The sequence below is a fragment of the Rhinopithecus bieti genome, unplaced genomic scaffold (genome assembly GCF_001698545.2).
Source record: "Rhinopithecus bieti isolate Rb0 unplaced genomic scaffold, ASM169854v2 scaffold_23816, whole genome shotgun sequence".
Taxonomy (NCBI): Eukaryota; Metazoa; Chordata; class Mammalia; order Primates; family Cercopithecidae; genus Rhinopithecus; species Rhinopithecus bieti.
The window spans coordinates 1892090-1912758 of NW_016811019.1; the positions used below are offsets into that span (position 1 = coordinate 1892090).

The 20669-nt window shown below is 40.0% G+C and overlaps 1 protein-coding gene across 6 annotated transcripts in view; it reads right to left on the minus strand.

Moving 5' to 3' along the window:
- Nucleotides 1-224: 224 nt before the first annotated feature.
- Nucleotides 225-20669, minus strand: part of DNAJC27 (DnaJ heat shock protein family (Hsp40) member C27) — a 28631-nt gene continuing 8186 nt past the window's right edge. For 5 of the 6 annotated variants that reach the window (XM_017893382.1, XM_017893386.1, XM_017893381.1 and 2 more), the window contains exons 3-7: nt 20233-20302; nt 14069-14233; nt 13297-13419; nt 7986-8146; nt 225-4318 (exon numbers count right to left, since the gene is read on the minus strand). In XM_017893382.1, the coding sequence (XP_017748871.1) occupies nt 4186-4318; nt 7986-8146; nt 13297-13419; nt 14069-14233; nt 20233-20302 (652 nt within the window). In that variant the 3' untranslated portion in view covers nt 225-4185. Of the gene's footprint in view, nt 4319-7985; nt 8147-10569; nt 10758-13296; nt 13420-14068; nt 14234-20232; nt 20303-20669 lie in introns of those variants that run through there. The other variant, XM_017893384.1, reaches the window with a different exon arrangement.

A 20669-nucleotide genomic window follows, 5' to 3' on the forward strand; every position in this document is an offset into this window, starting at 1 on the left:
AAAAAAAAGACCTTGAACATTTTGAACGTCTCCCCTTTAGACCATGTTAGCAGGATGAAGAGGACAGAGTAGCTCCCCTAAAAGAGGGGTGGGCCATTCTCAGGAATGTCTTACTGAGGGTCACAGTTGGTGAGGAACTGGATTGGCTTCTAGCTTAGTATGCTTTCCATTAACGACCAGTGTTTCCACAAATAAATGCAGCCCACAGACCAGTGTGGCTTTACTTGATATTTGGCTTTACTTTATAAAAATACACAACTTAAATACATATGACACTCTGTTTACAAGACATAAACAACTGGTAGATTTAACATTTTCAGTTATTTCAACAGAAAGAAAGTATGTAAATTACCTTGTAAGAGCAAAGAGTTCATTTATAGACTCTGCTTTCACAGTTAAGGGGGAAGAATGCCCAGGGGCAATCAATGCAGGAAGCTAACCAACACTGTCCAGCTCTCCAGCAAAACTCATCTCGCCAACAGGGCCTCTATTGCATCGCCTAATATTGCACTGCTTGTTAGACACCATCTCACTTATCCATGTCAAAAGTGTCAGCTTTTGTCTTCTCTAGAAAAGTTTAATGGAAAAAAACAATGTACAAACAGTAAAACTGTGTCTTACAATTGTGCTAAATACCAATTATGAGAAGTACGAACCTCTCTTTGCTTTGCAAAGCTTGCAATGAAAGGTGGTTAGCTATATTTTGCAGCTAAGTTCATTTTCAAGTTTTACAAAAACTTTGATTCAGAGTAAACTTGATGGGGTACAGTGGCAAAGGAGGTGACATTCCCATGCCTAGTGGAATTAGTTGTAAGGGGGCACTGTCACTGTCAAAGGCAACATGCACGTGGCTTACAGCTCCACCCTTTCTAACTTTTGGCAAAATCCCTCCCTTCCCCTTGTGATGCTGTCATTGTTCTATGGGGAGCAGCTCCTTTTTTTTTGAAACTGATTCAGAACTTGCAGTGGCTGCTTACTTACTCTGGCTATCTTTCAGAAATTTAGCTGCCTTATCTATGGCTCGTTTAACTAACAGTGAATTAGGTACTAGTTTATAGGTATAAAGAAATAGTTACTTAGTTGAGAATTCAATATATGAGAACATATTAGAGTAAGTTTCCTGAGGTAAATGTATGCCTTAAAGAATGATGTGCAATCTATAGAACTGTAACATTTTCTCTTGGGTAGCAACACAATGACCCCCAAGTCTGGACTTTTAAATTAACAGGCTAATAAAACTAAGGATACATTGATATAGAGAAATAAAATGACAATGCTGAAGTCAAAGAAACATTGACAGCTGAGATATCAATTCAAAAGGAGGCATGAAGGGGAACACAGGAACAGAAGGAGGCTGTATTTTAAAGTGCTTAGGTAGGTTAGAAGATGAATTTAAAATGCCTCCAGGGATTTCTAACAAGTTTAAAAAGTGTTACTTCTTGGTGACTCAGATGTTGAAGACATGGCTTTTCTTTAACAATAGCTATTCAAACTTTTATTCTTTTTTGAAAACAAGATCCTCTATAAAAATGTTTTAGCCATTGTAATTATTCTGCTAGCTGTTACTCTCACTAATGTATTTTGAAATCCTAACTGGCTGAAGAATTTTTAATAAGGTTGAACTACAAAGCACACATTTGCACCAAGAATTTAAATTAATGCATAGATGTCTGTGAAATTTTGCATGAAGTTAGTGCCAAAAAACCCTTTCCATTGAGCTCATGCTTTGTTATTTCTTCACGTTCTGCCGAAGGCTCACAGAAGTCAGAACAATTCTAGGACCCTGAAGCTTCACTTGCTTCTTTTATTCCTTTTATGTAAATAAAGAGGTATATGGCCATTCTTAGCATTAATATGAAGGTTGGAAACTGAGTCCCAAGACCTAAGAATCAAGCTCAGGCTAAATTTCACCAACTCACACATAAGGATATGAATGGAAGCACTAATGAATTTTCTCTGCTATAATTGCTCATCTGTGCAATATGGTTGAATGAGGTTCCCAATCTATTATGTAATAACAGTGATGAAAACTAACACCAGCTTTTATACAGGGCCACATATTCAGTGAGTTGTCATGTCAATTTGGGCTGACACTACCATGCATGATCCCTCATTCATATGACTTCTACATTCTGCTGTGAGGCCAGACGTGTCTGAGTGCTTTCAGCATGATAAAGGCCTTCCTTAAGCAAAATTTAGGTCCTGAAGAATTCTGGGTTGGAGTTCTGTAGCCTCAGAAGCCAGTTAAAGGCCAGAGGAAAATCTCGCAAGAAATAACATATATCAATCAGTTCATTTAAAAAGTTGTTTTGATATTACCAAGATGAAAAGTGCTATGATAAAGCAATGTTCTGGTTTCCTGATGACAAGCTCAGTGCAGCACGAGTACAGGCATACAGTGAAAAGCTGCTGTGTGGAAAATCCACAAGACTGCAGTGGGCTTGGATTGGAAGAGAGTGGCTTTTCTTCTTAGGTGGTAAGGTAGATGCTCTCTGGCAATCCATATGGGATAGCTTTTTAAAATCCACAGGATAGGAAGATTTTATATACTTTCAAGCCCCAATTAGTACAGCTAATTGAAAGTATATAAAAATGTTAGTTAATGTGGTTGTAGCTAAAAATATGATGTAGCAAGAGTGATGACGTAATAAGTCAAGTGGTGAGACTGGTTCTATAAGCACCGTAAGGAGTGCCAGTCCTAATACGGGAACTTCATCCATCCCTTGTATACCAAGGAGGAGACTGTAGCCAGAGAATGTATTTTGTAAGCTATAGTTTAAAAATACTACTCTTCAGAAATTTGGAGCCCAAGCAGGAATTACAGAGATTCCTCCCAATAAAGGCCCTGAGATCTCCCCTGACTGCCACCCAAAGGATCCACACTTGTGTCTGGTCAACCAGGTTCAGGTCAAGGCTTAGAAGAGGGAGGAGGCAGTGGCCAGAAGCCAGGGACTCAAGAGGAGAGAAACGATGGCAGATGTGGGGTTCAGAAAAAACACAAGAGGGGAAGGGGAAGAGGGGAAAAAAGGAAGAAACAACACTGGTGAGGAAGTGCAGAAGAGGCCAGCTTTGCTGAGGAGTGGCCTTGGCTTTCTCACCTGCCTGTGGCAAAGGCTGGCAATAAGACAAGGGCTAAGCCTCACAGGGAGTCTCTCCTCCTGCATCAAGCTTGCCCGAGCTTGGCTGGCCTTTTCCTCTGCTGATGTGCATAATCTTCAAGTGTGACTTGTAAGTATCTTTCTTTCTTTTTTTTTTTTTTTTTAAGAGACAAGGTGTTACTATGTTGCCCAGCTGGGACTTGAGCTCCTGGGCTCAAGCAATCCTCCTGTCTCAGCCTCCTGAGTAGCTGGGACTACAGGCGGATACTACTGCACCTAGCTCCTGCAAGTACTTCTGTCTTGGGGCCTGATTCCTCATTCCCAGGTGCACAATGCTCTCTACTGCTACCAGCAACCATTTCTATGGCAAGGGAAAGGCCTCAGATCCAGGGACAGGATGAGGAGCAGCCAGTGTACCTAGAATTTGTGGCTACCACCACCTTTTCTCTTAGGACTGGCTTGTCTCTCCCCCTGGTGGCTGCAGAAGAGGAACAGAGTGAATATCATAAAGGACTGCTCAATTCAGAACTGTATCACCTCATTTTACAAACTCCCAAAGGGCTGCTAAGAGTCATTATTATAGATTGATGGTTAAAATACCACCTAAGGAACTCATCGTAAAAGCAGTAACTTGTCTGTAAGGTCACACCAAACTTACAGGGATTCTGATGTTGTTTGCTTCCATTTTTGTTATTTTCTTCTTTGATGATGAATTCAGTAAAAAACAAAAAGTGAAAGGGTCCTCTTGTCCTCTCTTCCCTCCCTCCAGGAACCTCGTGGATTTCCCCAAGTGAAATGTCTAAGGGATACTATAATTACAGAGCTGACGAATGAGAAAAAATTCAGATTATCTAGAAATATGAAATGAAGTAAGCGATGCTCAGTTCTCTTCACTTCATACAAATAAAGATCATTTCTCAGTAAAATGTCTATGAAATGGGCACCTGAATTTACTGATATACAAATGACAACACATGAATGAAAAGAGCAGTGAGATTCTGGGAAGGAAAACTCCATGTTGGTTATTTCACCTCTAGGGAAAGTCTGTTTGCATTTGAGTCCCACACGTGGCTTTTTTCTCTACTTTCTACTTGATGTTTTTCAGGAGGGCTATCCGAGCATTCACAACTGCTTTGAAGGCATCTTCACTGCCAGGTGCTACACATTTGTCAGGGTGAAGAAGCACAGCAAGTTTCCGATACGCTTTATTGACTTCATCCCTGGGAAAAGAAGCCAAGATCTATGTTAGTAACAAAGTCAGCCCAACCCACTGCATGTTAGCTGTTTCAATACACGTATCTCTTGCAGTGAACATATCCTAAATTATTACCCTTTCTCAAAGGCAGGATTAAAGGACGAGAAAACAGACAACGAACCAATAAATAACACTTTATAACACAAATTGAAAAAATTATTATTACACAATGCAAGAAGTATGTAAATGCTAACAAAACACTTAGTAAAAGAATAATCAGATGAAAACAGGCAGTACTTGGCACCTCGCAGGCACTCAGCATATCTTTGCTGATTGAAAGAATAAGGGCTTGGGCATCAGGGAAGGCACCCAGAGTCGCCTTCTGAAAGAGGGGGTTCTGGGAGAGAACCAACAGTGGCCTGGAATGGAGCCCGAACACAGCACAGACAGAAAGCAAAACACCCCCAACACCTGGGCTTGATAAACAATCACAACAGTAGGTGTTTCATGACAAGTGTGTGCTGGGAAAACTGTTTCTCAAAGTTAGGATACAGGAGGTTGTTACATAACCCAGGCATGAGTGAGTACAAGAGTTTAGATTAAGGTATTTGTGGAAGGAAACAAGGGAAGATAAAAGATAAAGAAATGGCAGAAGTGGATGATGAGCTGAATATCCAGGAGGAGAAGATGAAAGGAAAGGGGCTGAAATGAGCTCTAGGGTCAAGGTCATGAGGAATCTGAGGCCCAAGAAGGTGACACCACTGAGCAAGCAAGGGATGCTGGAAAGGGGTAGCCCAGAATGACCATGAGCTCACTGAGACCAAAGAAGAAACATGACAGAGATCAGTATTATCTGGAGAGGAAAGGAGCAGTAGCTGTGCTTTTCCAATCCGGCGGTTCCCATAAACCAGCAGCGCTCCAGGAGAGAGCTGCAGGCTTCTGAGCTCCTCAAAGAGCCAAAACTGGCTGGGGAGGGGCCCGGACACACCTGTCCCTGTCCCCACTGGTCATCATCATCTGATGTCAGGCCTCCCAGAAGGCTCTAAGTACCCAGTCACTCCCCTGTCAGATTAAGCTCTGTCTCTACCAGATGGTTTTATTTCTCACCTTCCTTTTATAATTCAGGGTTCCAGTGATCCTATAAGCATGGATACGGTGCTTTACCAAATGCCCTAGCCTTTCTCCTTTATTTTTTATCAGAAGGATTTCTAATGTGGCTCTCCAAATCAGATGGCCTTTGATACCTTGGCTATGATGGAAAGTTTTATGTATCAGCTTGGAGAGACTGAGGTCATAGTGTCATGTTAGCAGTTCTCCAAGTCTTAGGCATACATTCTAGGGCCTTTTCTGCTTTCTGTTCTTAGAGGGGTCCTGAATTTTCTTGTTTTAGCAAGAACCTTGTTCTTTCAGAAGGCTACTCTGGGGGGGCCTTCCTGGTGCCCTGCATGTTGTTTTTCTACATGTATAATTTTGATAATTCGTGAACAAGAATGACATTCTCCCTCTCTGAAGCAATTCGAATTGTCAGAATTTTATTTGTGCCAAAGACCCACATCCTTGAGGAAGGTACAGCATCCTCCCTCTTCTCCACGAGGGAGTCCTGGGAAGAGCCCTTCCAGCCACTCTGCCTCCCGAGACAGGGTGTGCACATGGGGTCAGTAATTACACCTGGTCCTCTGCACTAAGAGTGCCTTTCAAGATTTGCAGGTAGCAGGAGAAATTCTCAAGATGTAACAAATACATCAATTCTGTTGAAGACGAAGATTTTCTTAAAGTTCAAGAACAGTAAACACAGTTAACACTCAACAAATACCAAAACTCTCTGTAACTAAAGAAAAAAATATTTTAAGGTTTTTTCCCAAATGTACTTAGTGCTATACAAAATTAGTTTGCTAGGCCCAGTGGAACAAAGGTAAGAGAAGCACATATTTCTATTGGTTAAGGATATGAAACCTATAGGGGCCTGTAAGTTCTGGTAAATTTCAATTAACCAAAGTGAATACATAAGGAACCAAAAGTTTCTTCTTTCTTAATGAATATTGTTCTCAGTCTACTAACAGGTAGAAAAAGTAATCATTTCTTAAGTTTAGAGCCAGCATCCCTTGGAGATGACACAGAAGAATTCAGAAAGAGACTATGGAGGTCTAAAAAGAAATTTAAAAGATACAGATATACAGATTCAGTGCAATCTTACTGAAACCCTACTGGCTTATTTATTATTTTGTAAATGGAGAAGCTGATCTTAAAATATATATGGAATTACAATAGATCCTTAATAGTCAAACAATCTTGAAAAAGAAAATACGAAGACACATTTTCCAATTTCAAAACTCACTAAAAATCTACAATAAACCAAAGAGTACAGCACTAAAAAAAAAAAAAAATCCCGATAAACTCTATGCCCTACACATGAGGTCATCTGAATTCCCTGACAGCTTTAGAGCATCCTCAATGTCACCTGGTGAATGAGTGTGCTCAATAAGTCTTCCCCTTCCCTTCTCCTCTTTCCTTCTGGACCTGAAGATAGGCTGTGAGGTCAGAACGGAGAAGAGATGTGTAGTGCTTTGGGTGCTGACATGGCAATTTCAAGACATACCTTTTTCTTTTGTGCGACTCAAGGTGACAAAGTAGGAAGGGTGAAGTATGTGGGGGGAGTCTGGGTGCAAAATAAGACACACAAATTACAATATGTGTAGTAACGGTGGAATTAGACTATTGAAAGTTACATAACCATAATGAATAATAATTTAATTTTTGTACAAGCAACAAAGAATAGTGATTGAATTTTTTTTCCTGAATAACTCTTTTGACTTAAATAAAATAATTAACATAAATACACACACAGAGGGCTGGGTGCAGTGGCTCATGCCTATAATCCCAGCACTTTGGGAGGCCAAGGCGGTTGGATCACCCAAAGCCAGGAGTTCAAGATCAGCCTGGCCAACATGGCAAAACCCCATCTCTACTAAACATTTAAAAATTAGCCGGGTGTGGTGGCGTGTGCCTGTAATCCCAGCTACTCAGGAGGCTGAGGCAGGAGTATTGCTTGAACCCAGGAGGCAGAGGTTTCAGTGAGCTGAGATCACACCACTGCTCTCCAGCCGGGGTGACAGAGTGAGACTCTGTTTCAAAAATAAAAATAAATAAAATAAAATAAAATAAACAAATACACACACAGATGAGTAACGTGCAGGGCTTTAGAGACAGAGAGTTGAACATATAGTATTCCAGGGTAAGAACCAATTATACCACCAACTCCTGAGATTCTTGAACATGCTTAATCTCACTGAATCCCAGTTTTCCCACCTACAAAATGAAACGTTTGTACAAGTTGATTGCCAACATGCTTTCCTCCTCTAACATTCTATGATTGAAGAACTCTCTTTTGTTAGTTTTTTTTAAAAGTTACATTAGCTTCAAGGCTCTTCTTGTTCCACACAGATGAAAGCAGAGCATACCATTTCATGAAGTGTTTATGCACATACATGACACAATTTTCTTACCGGGCAACTGTGCCCTCTATTTTATCTCTTTGGTATTCAGCTAATTCAGTGAAATAGAGTCATTCTGATATATTTTCATACATCTTCATATTTCCAGCCAATTGGAAGAAGATATACTGCACCTATAATTTTGGTGATGGGGTCTTTCTTTATAATAGAAGTCAGCACTAAGAATCCCAGAGCGCTTACCTTGAGGCCCCAGGTTTGACTCCCAGCATGTCCCAACTGTCTTTACTATTTCGAATTCTGCGAATGGCATCTGCTTGTTCTTTGGTGAAACTAGCACTGCTATTTGTGGTAGGGCGTTTCCCGCCATTTTCACATACATCAACTATGGATACATAAAAGGTCTGCAAGAAGAAAACACATCCCAGGGTAGAAATGATTTTGTGAAAATAGGAATTCCTTTTAAATATCAACTTAAAATATTTTTAATATATTCCAGCAACTCTTAGAAGTCATATATAAAGCAAATACATACTTTGGAAGATTTTTTTCTTTTATACTATTTAAATATATATATTCATATATTTTAATATGCAAAAAGCATAAGGAATAAAATTAAAGTGGCTGATAATCCTACTTTCAGATAACCACAACTGAAGTTAAAAAGTAACAGATGAGCTGGGCATGGTGGCTCACGCCTGTAATCCCAGCATTTTGGGAGGCCGAGACAGGCGGACTGCTTGAGCTCAGGAGTTTGAGACCAGCCTGGGCAACATGGCAAACCCCCGTCTCCACACACACATACACACAAATACAAAAATTAGCCAAGTGTGGTGGTGCACCACCCAAGTAGTAGTCCCAGCTACTTGGATGGTGAGGTGGGAGGATGCTCGAGCCCAGGAAGTGAAGGCTGCAGTGAGCCCAGATCATGCCACTGTACTCCAGCCTGGGTGACAGAGCCAGACCCTGTCTCAAAAAACAACCAACCAACCAAAACAACAAAAGTAATAGATGAACACTGTTAGAAAAATTCAAATAGTAAAGAAAAGTGTAAAATGAAAACTGTGTCTCTCTACTCCTCAAGTTCCTCTCTTGGAGGTAACCATCATTAATTTTTTTTGAGCATCCTTCTAGAAAAATTTACCATGAGTATGCCAGTATATATACAGACCCATACTCTTTCAACATGTACTAAAGGAGATCAGATTAAGCACATCTTAGCACCTTGCATTTTTTTCCACATAATAATACATCCTGGAATCTTTCTATAGCTACATGTGGAGACTTTCTTTGTTCTTTTAAATGACCGTTCAGTATTGTATGGTGTGGGCTGTACCATAATTTGTGTAACCAACTCTCTATTCTTGGACAAGTCAGTTGTTTCTAATTTTTTTGCTACTACAAACAGTGTTTGTGTATACATCTCTGTACACTTGTGGGGATAATATCCTAAAAGCAGAACTGTTGAGTCAGAGTATATGCACATTTTAATTTTTGAGTCTGACAACCGTTGTCCAAAAAAAGCTGTACCAGTTTACATTCCATCACTGTGTGTACGAGAGAGAGTGCCTATTTCTCCATACCCTCATTAACACTGGCCATTATCAAACATCTTAATTTTTGCTAATCTGATATATATGTAATATAGTTTGATTTGCATTTGTTTAATTATAAGTGAAAGTGGGTATCTTTCCAAATGCTTATGGCCTTTTCTTTTTCTGCAAACTTCATATTCTTTGCCCATTTTTACAATTTTGTGTTTTCTTTTTTTTAATACAGGGTCTCTCTACGTTGGCCAGGCTGGTCTCAAACTCCTGGGCTCAAGTGATCCTGTCTCAGCCTCCTAAGCAGCTGGGATTACAGGTATGCACCACTGCACCTGGCTACACTTTTCTGATTTTTTTTTAAAGTGAAAGCTTTTTTGACCCTGCTCCTGTTTCATGTTCTGTGCACACTGTAATTATTACTGAATAATACTCATTTACCACACTACAGCTACTTTTAAATGGACATATCTCCTCTTCTCCTAATTTCTTTAAAAATCTTTTCCTCTTCTTTTTTGGATTCTTCTATACTTCTTGTTATCTTTCAGACTCTTCTTTCTTATCTCTAGTATTAGCTAATCAACCTGGTAACCTAACAAGAAGCCTTGACATCTGAAAAGGGGTGTCAAAGGAATACCACTAGAGACCAAGACACAAAACGTATTAGCTTGGTTTTAGTCTATCCTAATATTGTTCTCTCTGTTAACAGTATCAACCAGATAAAACCAAGTTACTTCCTGACATAAAATGTCTATTAAGTAGACAGGAAATAAAGAAAATATTTATTAAATTGAACCAACAGGAAAGCACTACTTTTAAGTACTTACTTATAGAATACTGTAATTATTCTCTTCTTGTCTTTTTTTTTTTTTTTTTTTTAACAGACTAATTTATCCATTAGTTCTATCCAGGATGTATCTAAAAAGATACAAGTCACATAAAAGGGATCACAGTTCATGGATATTTGCTAGCTATGTGTCAGTAAGATTGTCTTCTAGCCTATGAGTTAGCCTGAAATATGAGTATTCATAGATTTCTGAAGGCACAAGGATTCATTCATCACACACATGGTTATAGAAGACAAGCCATGGTGTGGGCTACAGAATACTAGGATTGAGACCAAAGCCTGTTGAAATTTCATGTCTGAGTTCCAGCCATGACAGAGTAATGAATACTGGACTAGATCTCCTGCCATCAACTACTATTGAACTGGAAAAAAAACTGTTGGCAGTAGACAACAGCAAGTGCAAGACCATTCCCTGAGAGATAAGCCCCACAATCACCTGGTTGTCTACTTGGAGTCCATTTCCTGACCACGTCACAGAGAGCTGGAGTCTGAGCAGACACGTCTCATTGCGCTGAGGAGGTAGCTAGAATCTGCAAAGCAGGCCATTGGAGAGGAGAGAGCTGTGCAGAGCTGGGCACCAAGTCCATATAGGGGTCTCTCATGAGTCTGTGGCCAAAGGCTGGGCTATATATGCATAGGGTGAGATCACTCAAGGCTTACCAGTTAACAGCTGCTATGGAGTTGAGAACAAAACCAATATCCTGAGTTCTAGTGGTGCTAGAGAAAGAGCTATCCTGGGAATAGTATGGTTTAGAGCCTTGTCAGAGTGGAGATATTGCCTTAACCCCTTATTAATTGCTACCACCTACTGAGGCACCACAGAAAGGCTGTGCCCTAAAAATTATAGGGTCATCCTAACAAAACCTAAAACCAAGAGCTGACAAGATCTGTAAAAGAGACAGAATTTGGAAGCTGAGTCCTGCCAAATTAGAAGGGCTTGGGAAACACTTTGAGCTTTCTTCAAATCCTTGCTATTAAGGCAAAAAAAAAAAAAAAAAAAAAAAAAAAAAAAAAAAAACCAAGTCAACACAAGTTCATTGTAATTTGCCAATAATTAAACTGCCTCCTGAGGAATCAAAAGTCAACACTAAACACTCTTCAATCAAGAATCAACAGTCTTCTGAGGAAGATAAACGAATCTAGAGTCTCTACAATGTGTTATCCACAATGTATGGTGTTCAATCAAAAACTACTGTTCATACAAAGAAACATGAAAATGTGATCCATAGTCAGGAAAAAAAAGTAGTAAATAGAAACTGAACCCAAGATGGTTCATATGTTGGACTTCGCAGACAAAGACTGTAAAACAGCCATTATAAATATTTCAAAGAGGTAAAGAAAAATACATTCAAAGAAGTAAAGGAAAATACTCTTAATGAGCGAGCAGACAATCTAATAGAGAACTGAGAACTATACTGGGAACCAAATGCAAATTCTAGAGCTTAAAACTTCCCTCAGTGAGTTTAACAGTAGATTGTCAGTGGTGAAGTAAAATCAACAGAGACTATGCAATCTGAAAAATGCAGAAAAAAATAGAATAAAAATAAATATAGCTTCAGGGACTCTGGGACAAAATCAAATGGTCTAATATACATGTAATTGGAGGCCAAGAAGGTAAAGAGAGCCAGAATGTGGCCAAAAAAATCTGAAGAAATAATAGTAAAACAAAAACAAAACAAAAAACTTTCCAAATTTGATGAAAAACACCTACCTACCAATCTTAGAAACTCAGTAAATCCCAAATAGAATAAAAATGAAGAGAATCACATCTTGGCACATCATATTCTAACTGCTGAAAACCAAAGAAAAGAGAAACTCTTGAAAGCAGCCAGGGAGAAGAAAGGGCACATTAGGCACAGAGATTAATGAGAGTCAGAATGAGTACTAACATCTCATGAAACACAATGGAGGCCAGAAGAGAATGGACCAGCATCTTTAAAGTGCTGAAAAAATTTTCATTTCTAACAATTATGTCCCTTGGACAAATGACTTTACTACCCTTAGATGCTGTCATATATGAAATGATAACAATACCTGCCATACATTGTTGTTATAAGTCTCCATGTGATGAAATGTATAACTTCTCCAGAATGGTAAAGTACTATTCAAACGGTTAGGTATCATTATTATACACATACAGGCACAAATTCACATTGCTCCATGTACTCAAAAGAATAGAAAGCATGGCAAACCAGCATCAACTTTATTTCATCTTGAAATAGAAAATACTTTTGCTTAATTCAGCCTGTCAGCCAAGGAAGAAATCTGTCTTCTAGTAGGAGGAGTGACATCTTGTGAGAAGGAAATTCAGCATAAAAGATTAAGTACAATCCCACTCAACAATTAAGAACAACTCTTTATAGTGTAACTACATTATCTGAAATGCTAAAAATTCCCAAAATATCAGATATATTCATAAGAAGAAAAATACATTATTCATGCTACCACTTACCTCCAAATGTATCTATAATTAAGGGCTGACTTTATAAGTTACTGTTTTAAATAGCCTATTTCCCTTAAAATTACTCAAGATGACTAGGTTTTTTTAAAGTGGCCATCTATTCAGGTTGCAATATTTCCTGCTTGATTGGCGAGGCCTTATTTTTGTGTGACTGGCTGGAGTCTATACTGAGAGTCTCCTATTCTCTAACTGTACCCCTCTGGGCTACAATATAAGATTATACGAGCTGTGGCAAGGCAATTTTGCCACAGTAATGCTTCTATTTGATTATGCATATAAATGTAATACCATTAGCCAAAGGTGGCTTTGAAGAAAATCTCTGTCCTGCTTAAGCAGTGTATAATAACTGTTGTTAAACTTGATGATCTTCAGAATCACCTGGAGAGCTTTTTCAAAATATAGCTTCCTGGGCTCCATTGCAACGTAAGCTTCCAGTAGGTCTGGAGCCCAGAAGTATATATTTTGAAGAATTTCCTCAGGTAATTCTGATGATCAGCTAAGTCTCATCTAAAACAGACAGCAAGCAGATCACTCATTCTCATTCTCTCTTCCTTTCTCTATTTCTATCTCACTAGATTCTTTGAAAAGAAAGAGCTTATTCTAATGAGAAATTCCTATTACTTTTCTGCTTCCTATAATTTAAACTAAAAATTGGCACAGTGGCCTTGACACAAACCTTAAAACGACAAAATGCTAGCTTACCTGGAACATCTCATTAATGCCTTCTCCAGTTTGTGCTGAAGTTTCAAAGTACAGGAACCCTTTGCTTTCAGCCCAAAGACGTCCTTCACTTTCATCTACACAGCGGTGTTTGGTACAATCAATCTGAAATAGAAGGGGCCGGGGGACAGAGAGAAGATTACAACCTTGTCCTACTAGAATGGACCCAGTGAGGGTCTTTGTCAATCCTTTACTAAGGCAAGGCTATTCTTAGTAAACGTCTGCACTAGTATGTAAAATTAACAGGACCAAAGGGACAGAAACAAAACCTAATATTGAATGTAGACTGATATTCTATGGCAATAGGATGAGCGCCTGTTGCTGCAATGTCCCACCTGATCCCTTGGGAAAACAGCTGTTACTCAGTTCTGTGAAAGTTGGTTTCATGATATCTGCCATACCCTTGGGGCCACAGTCTGCTTTTCACACCTTTCCATAGTCCACATCACCTAATTAATGCCCCTACTCCAGTCGGGTCAGAGCGTGATTATTAGGACCCATTGCTCCCGCTCAGTCACAAACATCCTTCCCCAAGTATGGCACCAGAAAAAAAAAAAAAAAAGCACACAAATCTTGATATAGCAGGTTTTAGGTTGCTGTGCTGTTTTCTTTTTGTCTTAGGGATGTTATGTTTTGAAAGGTTATTGATTCCTGTATTATACAATAAGGAATTTTTCTTTTCTTTTTGTTTCCCAACACTCAAAGCTCCACTCTTCCCCTAGAAACCTGAACACACCATTTCCAGAGGGGTTACCTTGTTGGCACAAACTACAAATATAATATTTTCCATGTTTCCATGAGGTCCAAGCTCTTGCTTCATTTCTGCCAGCCATGCATCAAGGGCGTCAAAGGAGTCTTTCTGCCCAACATCATAGACCAGTATCACACCCTGTGTGTCCTTGTAAAACTCATTTCGAACCTTCAAATAAAAGGACAGATACACAAAACATAGTTTTTGTGATGTTATAAGAATATATCTCATAGTCATTAACCTGGCAAAGTGTGTTCTCTTGTGTATTCTTAGTGTTTGCTATTGCATCTGTTTCTACTGGTCTTTAGAGGACTTTTTATAGAATCAAAGTAACATCATTCTAAAAATGTATTAGTATAGAAAGGACCTACAATGGAAAACAATAGCCTCCTGCCCCACCCCGTCCCACCTCCAGTTCCACTCCCTAGAGGAAATCAGTCTTTAATTATTAGTAGACCTTAAAAGAACACCAATTATATAAAGTTCTTCTTAGGAAGAATTAGGAAGGTGAGTGAGCAATTCAACAGAACTTAAGGCAAAAATGACACAAGTGTCAGCAATGGGTACAGCCATTTATAAATCAATCCCAAAGCTGGCTTCCCCCAGGGTGCTAGACAGAGCTTCCCTGACTCTCGGGTCTGCACACCAACTTTAGAACTCCAAACTCAGAGCCTCAGTGCAATACAATGGAAAAGAGCACAGGCTCTGGAGTCAGACAGATCTGGGTTCACACTTACTTACTAGTTGTGTGATCTTGGGCAAGTCACTTAACCTCTCTGCGTCTCAGTTTCCTCATCTGTAAAATGGGGATACTACTACTTACTTCATAGGGTTATTATGAAGGTTAAATAAGATAATGCAGGCAAAGTACTTAGCATAGTGCCTGAAAAACAATGTCTATTTAACACCCTTCCCTTCCTTCCTTGCATCCATTCTCTGGGCTTCATTCCAAATCCAGGAAGAAGCAGCATGAAGTATGGGCATACTCAAACATTAGGGCCAGAGAGAGGTTAAGTGGGTGAGGAGCAGCATTGACAGACAGGGTTTCCGGGACAAAGTTCCAGAAAGAACTCTGACAGAGGCCATATATTATACGTTCTTTTCACAACATTCCCAAATGTACTCAGACCCACACAGGCTATGTAGTATAAGAAATGAAAACATGTTATACATATCAGGTAGGGTTTCTGGGCATAGGCAGATATCTGCACCAAGGATATTAAGTGCTCCTATTTGTTTACAGAAAACTAAGAAGCTATCCCCTAAAGTTAAAACCAACAAAATCAGAAAGAACTGAAGATGACGAAGCCACCAGTCCCCTTCCTCAGTACTCATGGTCCTTGGCCCTTCTACAGCAGTAACAATGGGCTCTCTCTTCTTTCCTAAAACTCTCACTGCCTTGGCTCCCATACATCACATTCCCTAGGCTCTTAAATTCTCTTTCACCAACTCCTCTCTATTGCTCCCACTCCAGCTCACCACCAAAATCCCCCAAATCCTGTCCTGTGCCCTCTTCCTGTCTTTTTGAATCCTTCCTCCCAAATCAGCAACATCAACCACTTGTACAGTTTCAACTGTGAGAATCTCCAAGATGGGCCCTCTCCTCTGAGGTTCCAGACTTGCATTTCTAATTAGCACCAGATTCTTCTAGCTGAATGTCCTGTTGGAATCTCAAATTCAATATGCACACAGGAAATCCTTCAACTTCTTCCTTCTTAAACTATTCTCCAAAGTTCCAACTTTCTCAAATGATGTTAAAAGTTTCTGATCAGTCCTCCACCAACCTTCTGAGTCTTATCCTCCCACTATCCCCGACCTTCAAACTGGGTAATCTCTCATTCCCCAAACCTGCCCCATGCCTTTCTAATTCCATCTGGAAACAGACACCTCTTTATCTTTAATTGTTCAAGCCCTGGCTATAATGCTGTATCTCTCATGCAGCTTTCTCTGTCCCATTCCTCACCATCCAGCCCCCTACTCCTGCAAAACAGAATGTAATCTCTACGTCCCCTGGAGTACCATACGGTTTTGTACTTCTCATAGTGCTATCACTTCCTGCCCAGTTTTACAGTTAGTAGCATATCCAGCTGTCTTCCCTCCTACACTAGAAAAAATGTGAAGACATGCATCTTCATGTATCCACCCTTGTGTCACCCACAGGGCCTAGCAGAGACAGGCACACCTCACTTTATTGCACAGTATGTACATATTGTGTTTTTTTACAAAGTGAAGATTTGTGGCAACCCCAAGTCAAGCAAGTCTATCGGTGCCATTTTTCCACAGTGTGTGTTCACTTTATGTGTGTGTCACATTTTGGTAACACTTATAATACTTCAAACTTCATCATTATGTCTGTTATGACGATCTGTGATCAGTGATATCTGTTACTATTTTAAGTGTTTTGGGGTACCACGAACATATAAGATCATTTAAGACAGCAAACTTAATAAATGTTGTATATATTCTGACTGTTCCACCAAATGGCTGTTGCCCCATCTCTCTTCCATTCCTTGGGCCTTCTTATTCCATGAGACAAAACAATATTGAAAGTAGGTTAATTGGCCGGGCGCGGTGGCTCAAGCCTGTAATCCCAGCACTTTGGGAGGCCGAGACGGGCGGATCACAAGGTCAGGAGATCGAGACCATCCTGGCTAACACGGTGAAACCCCGTCTCTACTAAAAGATACAAAAAACTAGCCGGGCGGGGTGGCGGGCGCCTGTAGTCCTAGCTACTCCGGAGGCTGAGGCAGGAGAATGGCGTAAACCCGGGAGGCAGAACTTGCAGTGAGCTGAGATCCGGCCACTGCACTCCAGCCTGGGTGACAGAGCGAGACTCCGTCTCAAAAAAAAAAAAAAAAAAGAAAGTAGGTTAATCAATAACATACAATGGCCTCTAAGTGTTCAAGTAAAAGGAAGAGTCACATATCTCTCATTTTAAATCAAAATCTTGAAATGATTAAGCTTAGTGAGGAAGGCATTTCGAAAAATGGCCAAAAGCTGGGCCTTTTGTACCAAATTAAAAGTGCTACTCTTGTAAACACATGAATGGTAAGAAAGTGAGACAGCATATTGCTGATATGGAGAAAGCGTTAGTGGTCTGGATAGAAGTCCAAACCAGCCTCAACCTTCTCTTAAGCCAAAACCTAATGCATAAGTCTCTAACTCTCTTCATTTCCAAGAAGGCTGAGAGAGATGAGGAAGCTGCAGAGGAAAAGTTGGAAGCTAGCAGTAGTTGGCTCATGAGGTTTAAGGAAAGAAGCCATCTTCGCAACATAAAAGGGCAACATGAAGCAGCATGTGCTGATGTAGTGCTGCAAATTATTCAAAATATCTAGCTAAGATCATTGATGAAGGTGGCTAATCTAAGCAATAGATTTTCAGTGTAGATGAAACAGCCTTGGAATAGATAGATCTAATGGAAGAAGACGATCGATATCTAGGACTTTCAAGGCTAGAGAGGAAAAGTCAATGCCTGGCTTCAAAAGCTTCAAAGGACAGGTTGACTCTCTTGTTATGGGCTAACTGAGCTACTAGGGGCTAAATGAGCTGATGCTCATTTGCCATAACGAAAATCCTAGGGCCCTTAAGAATTATGCTAAATCTACTCTGCCCGTGCTCTATAAATAGAACAGCAAGGTCTGGATGACAGCACACCTGTTTAAGCACAGTTTACTGAATATTTTAAGCCCACTATTGAGACCTACTACTCAGAAAAAAAGATTCCTTTCGAAATATTACTGCTCATTCACAATGCACTTAGTTACCCAAGAGCTCTGATGGAGATGTACAAGGAGATTAAAGCTGTTTTTACTATGCCTGCTAACACAACATCCATTCTGCAATCCATGGATCAAGGAATAATTTTGACTTTGAAGTCGTACTGTTTAAGAAATACATTTTGCAAGGCTATAGCTTCCATAGTAATTCAATTTGCATGGCAAAGCTTCTGGAAAGCATTCACCATTCTAGATACCATTAAGAACATTCGTGATTCAGGGGAGAGGTCAAAGTATCAACCTTAACAAGAGTTTGGAAGTTGAATCCAACCCTTGCAGATAACTTTGGAGAAGTTCAAGACATCAGTGGAGGAAGTAACTGCAGATGTGGTGGAAACAGGAAGAAAACTAGAATTAGAAGTAGGCCCTGAAGATGTGACTGAATTACTGCAGTCTCACAGTAAAAAATAAATAAGGAATTGCTTCATATCAATGAGCAAAGAAAGTGGTTTCTTGAGATGGAATCTACTCCTAGTGAAGATGCTATGAACATTGTTGAAATGACAACCAAGAATTTAGAATATTACATAAACTTAGTTGATAAAGCAGCAGCAGTTTAACTGAATTGACTCCAATTTTGAATGAAGTTCTAATGTGGGTGAAAATGCTGTCAAATAGCACTGCATGGTACAGAGAAATCTTTCATGAAAGGAGGAGTCAATCAATGTGGCAAACTTTATTGTTGTCTTATTTTAAGAAACTGCCACATCAACCACCACCCTGATCAGTCAGCAGCCATCATCACTGAGGCAGCCTCTGATCACAATGGAATCAAACCAGAAATCAGTAACAGAAAGATAACAGGAAAATCTCCTAACACTTGGAAACTAAACAACACACTTTTTTTCTTTTGTTTTTGTGTGTGTATGTGTGTGTGTGTGTGTTTTTTTTTTTTTTTTGATGGGGGGTGACGGGCTTCGCTCTTTTGCCCCAGGGCTGGGGGAGTTGCAATGGCCATGCATCTCAAGCTCACCGCGCAACCTCCGCTCCTGCGATTCAAGTGATTCTCTGCCTCAGCCTCCCGAGTAACTGGGGATTACAGGTATGCCTGCCACCAATGCCTGGCTAATTTTGCTATTTTCAGTAGAGATGGGGTTTGTCTCCATGTTGGGGGGCGGGGGGGGGGCTCAGCTGGTCTTGAAACTCCCGAGCCTCAGGTGCATCCACCGCCTCGGACCTCCCAAAGCTGCTGGCGAATTACAGGCGTGAGGCCACCCGTGGGGCCCAGCCATTTTTGTTTGTTTTGAATAACACACTTTCTTTTTCGAAATGGAGTTTCACTCTTTCACCCAGGCTGGAGTGAAGTGGCACGATTTTGGATCCCTGCAACCTCCGCCTGTTCAAGTGATTCTCCTGCCTCAGCCTCCTGAGAAGCTGGGATTACAGGGATGCACCATCACGTCTGGCTCATTTTTGTATTTTTAATAGAGACAAGGTTTCGCCATGTTGGCCAGGCTGGTCTTGAATTCCTGACCTCAGGTAATCCACCCTTCTTGGCCCCCCAAAGTGCTGGGATTACAGGCGTGAGCTACTGTGCCCGGCCTGAATAACACACTTCTAAATAACTCATGCGTCAAACACAAAGTCTCAAGGGAAATTAAAGAAATACATTGAACTGAATGAAAATGAAAATGCAACATCTCAGAATTTGTGGGACACAAAGCTGTGCTGAGAGGGAAATATGCAGCATTAAATGAATTTATTAAAAAAGGAAAAAGTCTCAAATCAATAATCTAAGATCCCACCTCAAGAATCTAAAACAAAAAGAGCAAAATAAGCTTAAAGCAAGCAGAGAGAAGGAAATGATGAAGATAAGGGCAGAAGTGAAACAGCCAAACCAGAAAAGAGCAAAAAACCTCCTAGGAAAAATGAAAAAGCCCAAGGAAGGAAAAACAAAAGAGAATGGTCGTGAGATTCATGTGGGGATTACTTAGAGCTGGCAAACAGATGAAAATAAACCAAGTAGTTGCTTTAGCTTCTTCTCTGGAAAGAATGCAGATGACTAGGCATGAATAGGAACGATCACTCCAGTACTCTGCTGTCAAAGAAGTCACATCACTGAATTCTTAAGTCCAAGCATAAATGCAATTTTTTTTTCCCCCACATTTTAGGCTAACGTATGAGGTAAAAAGCAAAAGTCCTCTGAAAGTCAAAATGTCTTATCGAAATGTTTGAAATACTGGCAATGAAATTTCCTACCACTATTTAACAGGATAACCTAAAAGATCAACAGGTGTCTATTAACTTAAGGCTCTGAAAGCAAGCCACGATCAAGCTAAAATTATGCAATTTTACACATGATATCAATATTGGTTGTTTCATATAATTCGGGATCTCTCCCCAAACCACCACCAATACTGGATATAGGTTTTGTCAAAAAGGCTTTCTTACCTCATAGAAGAAGGGATGTCCAGCCATATCAAAGATGTTAACTTTGATTTCTCTGTCTCTGACGTGTACCCTGAAATGTTCAAATGAAAACAATCCCAAAGAAAGTCATGGTTTCTCCATTTACCTTAATATCATTTATAAATTTCAAAAGGGTATGTGTACGCAATTTATGAAGCTTTCTCAGTGCCTCTTCATTCCAGATCATCTTTACAACAGCAGTCAGCAACCTGACAGATGATCCTGCTTTCTTATCCCAAGAACACTGAACCCACATGCAGTAGGCATTCTCAATTACTTCACTTTCACCTTTACCTCTAGAAACTTTGGTCCACCACTCCCAACCAACAAAGGGTAGCTATTACTATGGTATTAAGAAAAATTGATTTGGGATAAGTAGGAGCAAGATGAAGGAAAATGAAAACTTTTATTTCACTTAG